At 36.1% G+C, this 8,191-nt stretch overlaps 1 protein-coding gene across 1 annotated transcript; it reads left to right on the top strand.

The window, feature by feature from the left end:
* The first annotated feature begins 394 nt into the window (after nt 1-394).
* LOC110456767 (interferon regulatory factor 2-like) lies at nt 395-8,104 on the top strand. The gene is made up of 10 exons (XM_021507718.1): nt 395-528; nt 1,904-2,157; nt 3,090-3,260; nt 3,798-3,952; nt 4,289-4,436; nt 4,850-4,900; nt 5,351-5,397; nt 6,438-6,528; nt 6,754-6,881; nt 7,307-8,104. The coding sequence occupies exons 2-10, from the start codon at nt 1,923-1,925 to the stop codon at nt 7,331-7,333; spliced, it is 1,053 nt and encodes a 350-aa protein (XP_021363393.1). The 5' UTR covers nt 395-528; nt 1,904-1,922; the 3' UTR covers nt 7,334-8,104.
* The last annotated feature ends 87 nt before the right edge of the window (nt 8,105-8,191 follow it).

The raw sequence follows: 8,191 nt of genomic DNA, 5'->3' as shown, positions 1-8,191 counted from the left end.
ACAGGAAATTTGAAAAAAATTGCAGATTTAATTGAAAACATTACGATATATCTATAAATAGATATTGCACAACAAAACACTTAATTAGTTAAAGTCATCGTACATAGTTGACCGACAAATACTGCCGTTCTGGTATATCACAGGAAATTTTCAAAAAGCGTTGGGTCTTAATCACGAATGATAATTGCACAAAAACCCACTTCGCCGACAAAGACTTAACATATTTTCTAAAAATACGTTGTGAAATCTCCAGACTGCTTGCGGGTCAGAGCTATTAATAGCAACAAGAATTACCGCTGTTCTATAAATATAACAGGTTATTCCGGCAATATGTGTGTATTGAGAAGTACAGGACTTCCCAGAATCGGGTCATGTGACATTCTTCTTTGTATATAACGAGATATAACCGGCCGCGGCTGTACAGACGAATAGTTTAGCTAAACCGAGCATAGGGGAGCTATAGAGACTGTGTTTTCAAAGTAGGACTTCGTCATTTCACAGTGCCTGTTTTTCCATACACGGACAAAGGTAGGAGTGTTTGACTTTAGATAGCTGTGTTGAAATGACTGTTAGGTTTTGTCAGATATGCTACGCGATTCAGTTTGTGTACAAAAGCTCGCCTACACACACATCGAGTTACATGTTCGTTTTGTGTACATAGTTTTTGATCTTTATATATTATTGCGGACTTTTATTTCATCAGATGCAAGTATGCACGATGGCTGCTTGCTGTAAATGCTATTTTTATCTTTGCACGTGATAATGGGATTTTGTTGTTATTTTAATGAAAATATCGGTGCTTATATACATGTACATGATCAATGCATATTTTTTTATTATGGTGTCGTCACATTTTTGTTTTGTTCAAACGCACTGACTGCGAATACCCGACTCGTCAGGTTTCCATTCATTAAAGCAGTGGTACACTCTATGTTCGTCAATAACATGAACACTAGCGCGAAACCGAAAGTACTGCCTTAAAGGTAGCGTGCCGTATTTGTGTGTATGTACAAACGCTGCTGACACGAGAAAGTCTTAGTCGTTAACTATTTTTGTTGACATTCCGTGTGGACGAATTATCTTGTGCTGTTATTCCATATGTTGACATGTACTTTTGTTGGCATTCCTTGTAGGCAACTTACTTTTTTATTAGTAACTTGTGCTGCAATGTAATATGTTAACATGTACATTTGTTGACATCTCTTGTAGGCAATATGAACTTTTATTGATATTCTGATTCTTGTTGATATTCACAAAGTACAAATTGCGTTGACATCCCTGCGAATAGTTTTGTTGATACTTTTGTAGACGAATATACTCGTGTCGACATTATCTATAGACAAAACTATCGGCATTCTTGTAGACAAGTAATTCTGTTTACATGATCTTTATGGAGCAGTGTTTTTGTTGACATTCTTTGCAGACAAATGTGTCCTTGTGTTGACATTATTTGTAGACAGCCAACCCGCTTTTTCGGCGGTATCTGTGACCTTGGCTGTTGCGGGGACGATTAAAACCACGAACAAAACAAACAAAACGTCTGCACACTCACTGCAAACTTGCATTATCTTTATAGTCTACAGTTCACGCGATTACAACACTTAATTGTCAAACACCCAGGCTTACTGCTACGCTATTTAGCTGTCATTGCGATCATTTGCCCAATACACATACGTTACGAATGGCTGCACAACGCGTTAGCTTTTATAGCTAAACAAAACAAAATATATTACTGTGGTCTGTGTAATTGACAACCCGTATGTACTTCCTGGTCGAATTGGAGGCAATGACCTTGTTTTGTTTGCAGAAACTATACTGCTGCTTGTACTTTGATCAAGATAAGATAATTGACAGCTGTGTAGCAAATGTGAGTGTATAGATATTGTTTTATTAAATATTTTAGGTAGCGAGTTGCACAAAAAATGGTTGTGTCACGGAAAATATCGTCAACAAATATGAGAAAGCCGATTCGTCCCATAGAACGCCAAAAAATGAGACCATGGTTGATGAATCTGTTGCTCCATGAAAATGTGACTGGACTGTCATGGTTGTCCAAGAGGGATAGGACTTTCCGGATATCGTGGAGACACGCAGCTCGCCAGGGCTGGAATCCAGACAAAGATGCCGATCTTTTTGAGAAGTGGGCCCGACACACGGGTAGGTACAAATACATATGTGTTGATTGATTCATACGTGTGTGTGTGCGTGTGATCTTTTCATACACTTGTCCTAAATTTATTCAACAAGGTGTGCACTAATCAGTTTTTGTCACAAAGGGGTTTGCTATATAAATCATAGCAGGTATTCTGTATCTATTGATATATTATACACATATACATATATGCTAGTAAGACATTCCCTATTTTTTTCTTGTTGTCGTAAATTAAGTGACAATAGGAAAAACGTCTGGTGTCAAGTAAATGTAGGATATTTTCTTCTTCTTCTCTTTGTCGGTTATACTATCAAAATATATGTAACAGTGCCGTCCTACTGTCAGGTTTATTAATAAGGAGACAAATTGATATAAGTACTTATTGTTTTCGAATGCTCTTTGTTGATTTTTGTATTATTTTGTCACTGCCATATATTGAATAAAATACTGTTTAAACTAAAAGTAGGACAAGAATTTTTTAAACGTTTTCATTCGACAAATTAGCTCACATGAGTGGTTGTAGTCGGTAAAAATGGGAGATTCGACCTGCTATAGTGTCGCCTTATATCGTATTGGTCGAGTGCCCTACTTCAGACAGATATCAAAGGGGCTCCTGTAGGGGATAAAAATAATAAAATAAAATAAATGATAGTAAATTTAACAAACAATGGTACAAAATTAAAAGTCCGTATGTTTCATTCTATGCAGCATCTAAACAGAATTATTTTTCCATCAAAAGAATAAATGATAACAGTTTTCTGTTTATATTTTTTAGTATACAAGAAACAAAGATTAAAACGAAATATGAACACGATCCGGGTCCCTTCGTAAAAGATATTGACAACGTATAACTAACAACAAATTAGATCACTGATATACACTATGTATAAAATATACAAGACGGAAATCACGAGGAAACTTTAATATACTTATTTAGGTAAGCATATGGACAATGATGATCCCGATCCCAAAAGGTGGAAAGCTAACTTCCGATGTGCACTCAACAGCTTGCCAGATGTAGCCGAGGTCAAGGATCAAGGGGTTCGGAGGGGCCAGAACGCCTTCAAAGTATACCGCTTTCTGGAGGAAAAAAAATCGAAGTTTTCAAGTAAGGGCCTTTTTTCTGATTTTTCAGATAAAATATTCAGAGGAACCTTTATAATCCTTAATACATTGGAAAACTTGATTTTAGCAACTGTACTTTTTAGAGCTATATACTATTTTAAGCTAACTAGGTCATGTTTGATTTACCGTAATTAACGTTTTCCTGTTAAAGTATGAACCAAACGATGTGTAAAACTTCTCCATCTATGAGCTATTACTAGATCTTTATATATGTATATGCATTAATAAGCAAAATAACATAAACCTATTCATTCATGTTCATCGCTAGAGGCAGGGAAAACGTGTTACACACATGAAGCACGATCTCGTATCCAAAGTTACATAGTTCAGTTCCTAAAAAAAATGCATATTGCTCAACTCTTTTACCCCTATGTAACTTTAGTAGACTCTACCATGCATTGATCTAGATGAGTCCATTATGATCTACAGTGGTGAAGGGATTAATGTTAATTGTCTTTCTCTCACATGTTAGCTTTGTTAATGTTTTCTGACCATCATGCATTTCGTTTCGGTACCTTAGGACCGGTTGAGGAGATTGAGGTCACAACGAAAGCTTCTACCCGAGTATCCACCAGACCCCAGCGAACCCGCATCCCCAACCGGAAGTACACATTCTCAGACAGTGAGAGTGAAGCAGACAGCATTGATTTCATCGATGACAGTTCGTCCTCTGGGGTAAGTTTCTCAACAACTCCAATACCACCACAGAACACACTCGCTACCTACTTTGTACAGGTATATTGGTAGCACCAACTTCTCCGCACTTTGGGCCCTTTTCTGTATCAACATATAACTATTCTTCTCAACACCCCCTCCCCCCTCCCCCCCAAATTAATGGAGTTGAACTAACCAACGCGAGGACATTTTGATTTGTTAGCAAAGAGGCAAAGCGATTGTGATTTTGGAGAAAAAAAACATTGTTAGCTCTTTGTTATTATTTGGATTTTGCAAGCATGCTTCTTGATTATAATATTACTTGGAATAACACCAACAACTACACTTGTCTAAAAGGTTGCCTCGCCAGTGTCAGACCGGTCCGATAGTGGGGACGAAACAACCTGTTCAGCATCTGATGCCGAATCACTTCCAGAAACCAGACCGGAAACGGAACATCGTGACTTTCCCCACTTTGACAAAATTTGCCCAGACTACCACATTGGTAAGCGGACATTATTAGAGAATTAAACAAAATCAGATATTGACATTTAAAACATTTTTGACAAAAACAAATTAATTGAAAATATTCTGATTTCTTCATCTATTGGGTGAGCTTGCAGCTAATTATATTGACAGAATTATGTTAAGTAGGATTCGGTCTGAAAAGATCATTTCTTGTAAAAGAAATGTTGCACGGGCTTTTCATGAAGTATGTATGTAAATTGCTAGTTCCAACCCTAATGTTGGTTGTAAATAGACCTCAAGTTGATCAATAAAATTTCATTGATTTTTTCCTACACTAACATTCAATACATTGAAGTATACACATGTTAGCCTAAGTATCGTATTAATAACGATCGATGTACCTTACACATAAAAGTTTCAGTTTTTAAACCAGTTGTGTTTTGTTTTCAGAGATCGACCCAATGAAATCCAGACTACAGACCCAGCATTCGACAGATGATTGTAAGTTGATTTTATGAAGTTTATAGTATAAGAACAACAAGCTGTTGAAAGATGATGTAACAAACACAGGCATGTGATTGCACATTTGAAACTAAATCGATACATCCATGACATTCAATAGGTTTTACGTCCGCTTCACTACCGAGTAGTTCTGTTATCCAGCATATTGATTCAAGTGAGATAGCACTTTAAATAGGCTATCGAGTGAGCGGCCCATTCTCAATGGCCACCATTCATTCCGCCATCTGTACTAGCTTTTGTTGTTAATTCCAGTCGGTTAACCCATTCATCCCTAAAGTCACATTTGAACCTTGCTAAATCAAAGACTGGGCAAGTCTACCTTCAACATGTAGGGCTGAAATGAGTTAAATTTGTTCCATGCTACATCTACACATTTATCCGAGATACTTGTAAACATGGCTCTTAAAAACATGATTTTACCTGTTACAGCCGCATCAACCACCAGCAGCACCCTAACAGACGAAGAGGTCGTGGAGGTAATTTATTTTTATCTTATACCAGATTAACCAACTTCTTGTTTGGTAATCCCTTTAACTTATTGAAAACTTTGCAACACGTAACTTACAACCATTAATCATATCCCATTAAAAATATATTTCTCGTCATGCCCTATTTAATTAGAATATACTTTACGTCATAACCTATTTAAGTAGAATATACTTAATGTCATGACCTATTTAAGTAGAATATACTTTACGGCATGACCTATATAAGTAGAATATACTTTACGTCATGACCTATTTAAATAGAATATACTTTACGTCATGACCTATTAGTAGAATATACTTTACGTCATGACCTATTTTAGTAGAATATACTTTACGTCATGACCTATACAAGTAGAATATACTTCACGTCATGACCTATTTAAGTAGAATATACTTTACGTCATGACCTATTAGTAGAATATACTTTACGTCATGACCTATATAAGTAGAATATACTTTACATCATGACCTATTTAAGTAGAATATACTTTACGTCATGACCTATATAAGTAGAATATACTTTACGTCATGACCTATTTAAGTAGAATATACTTTACGTCATGACCTATTTAAGTAGAATATACTTTACGTCATGACCTATTTAAGTAGAATATACTTTACGTCATGACCTATTAAAATAGAATATACTTTACGTCATGACCTATTAAGTAGAATATACTTTACGTCATGACCTATTTAGTAGAATATACTTCATGTCAAGCCCTATTTAAGTGAGAACACGCATTTTACCACAAGCATAACAGTACATTATATATTTTGGGATGTTCGTTATTTCAGTAAATCATAAAATTTTGGAAGAAGTGATCAGTTATCTAGCAGAACATTTGTAACAATAATCTGGAGAAAATTTCGCTTTTGATAGTAGAAACCAACAGTACTTGAAATCAACAGTAAGAAGAAAATATTTCGCTAAAATGGTTTATTTAAAGGACATAACAAGCATATGTCACAGTAAAATGTTGTGGTTTCTGACTTCTGAATACTTACCTGTTGCCTGCTTTCTTCAGATGCTTTTACTGGAAGATATTATACAACCTGATCAGATCGCCTACAACGAAAGTCTGTGGACGACTGGAATCGTACCTGATATTGCAATGGGTAAATATATCTATTTTCCAATTCCAATTTCAAAACAAAAGATGGGTGTAGTCCAAACTATCTATTGTCGTTTATATCTTGGAAATCCTTACGTACCACCTCTGAAGTTTTTCGAATTGAGTTTGTCCTTATATTTAAAAACCATCTCGCTATCCAAATTGCTTTAGAGACATGCTTCAACGATTCATAATGCAAACACACTAACTGATGACGTTTTACACACAGAACAAGACGTAGAAACCACATACACCATCCTCCAAAACTCCAGCCCCTCTCTCATGGAGTACCAGGTTGTGAGCGAGACAACTGCTGTAAGAACGGAACAGATACCCATTGGGATACAGCAAGAAACGGTGAGCCAAAAACTACTATTGAAAATATTAAAACTTTTCACTATGTCTTAATCATCAATTGAATTGTCAAACAAATTTGACGGAGTCATCTACCTCTTCGAATATTTTGAATCATTTCTTTAAAATAATGATGGAAAGCAATGAATCTGTTTACATTTGAAGGATGGCAGATGCACTGATGACATCGTTGAATGTTAAAACAGATATCGATTCATTTCAGTAAAGATAGGAACGTGTTTTTTTGATTAATCAATGTATAGTAATATACATCTTGAAAACACAATTGCTACCACGTGTTTACAATTATGTTACCAAATAAAAAAATAATCTACTTGGGTGCAAATAGGGTACACAGAAACTTTTTGTGTGATCATATTAGCAAAATATAGTATTTATATTAAAATCAATATATTTGACTTTTTCAGGTATACACAAGCATTCTGGACCTGTGATGTGACCGCTTACATTCTGTGATTCTACCGTCCCTAAGTCTTTTCTCCTGATGGCTCCGTGGTTGTGCTGTGCGTTGATATGATATCCGTGGTGGGGTGGGGTGGGGGGTTCCCATACCTTCCTGACAATCTGACTCCTTCAATATGGTGTGCAAGACGAATTACTTCCGGCTTAAGTGCTAAAACATAACCCGTGGTGGCTTTACTTATTACTTTGGACCAAATGCATTATGGGTGGAACTGTTTATAGATTCCATGGTGCAATTAACGAATGGCAAGCATACCAGGTGCAATGTTATGATATCAAGGCTGTGCCGAGTGTGCCGTATCTGCCGTTTTGAATGCCTAGGTGTGTTTTAATACCTTGCACGTTGTGTAGTTACTTACCTTTACTAATTAAATGTTGAAGTAGACCATCCCCATTTAATTATGTTTGTCACGGTGACAACACGGACAAACTAGTCATTATGTAAATAAACATTGTTCACTACCCAATGTAACGTATGGTCGTAATGCTTGTATGGGTGTGTGTGTGTGCGCGAGCGTGTGTGTGTGTGTGTGTGTGTGTGTGTGATTGTATGTGTGATTGTACATTACATATGAGAGGTATGTGTGGATCTGCATAGCCGTTGTTTATGTGTTGTAGTTATGGTTATAATTATCATATTGGTGATGCTATTAATATCACACAGTTAAATATATAATGCACCATCAACGCAATGGTAATGAGATTATGTATTTTATGTTTAAAAAATAAAAGATAAAACTGAATGTAGTGTCCCCCTCTTTTTTATATCAGTCTTCATTTCAACTGACTTGTTTTCACATTTACTACAAAGTTGTTTTTTTGGGGGGGGG

The sequence above is a fragment of the Mizuhopecten yessoensis genome, unplaced genomic scaffold, assembly GCF_002113885.1.
Source record: "Mizuhopecten yessoensis strain PY_sf001 unplaced genomic scaffold, ASM211388v2 scaffold8841, whole genome shotgun sequence".
Lineage (NCBI taxonomy): Eukaryota > Metazoa > Mollusca > Bivalvia > Pectinida > Pectinidae > Mizuhopecten > Mizuhopecten yessoensis.
This window is presented reverse-complemented; position numbering and strand designations above follow the sequence as displayed.

Bases quoted from the DNA above. Each gene is read 5' to 3' on its own strand.
- LOC110456767 (XM_021507718.1), top strand. From the start codon at position 1,923: ATGGTTGTGTCACGGAAAATATCGTCAACAAATATGAGAAAGCCGATT. The intron at 5,398-6,437 runs GTAATTTATTTT...TGCTTTCTTCAG, and splicing joins CAGACGAAGAGGTCGTGGAG to ATGCTTTTACTGGAAGATAT. The intron at 6,529-6,753 runs GTAAATATATCT...TTTTACACACAG, and splicing joins CGTACCTGATATTGCAATGG to AACAAGACGTAGAAACCACA.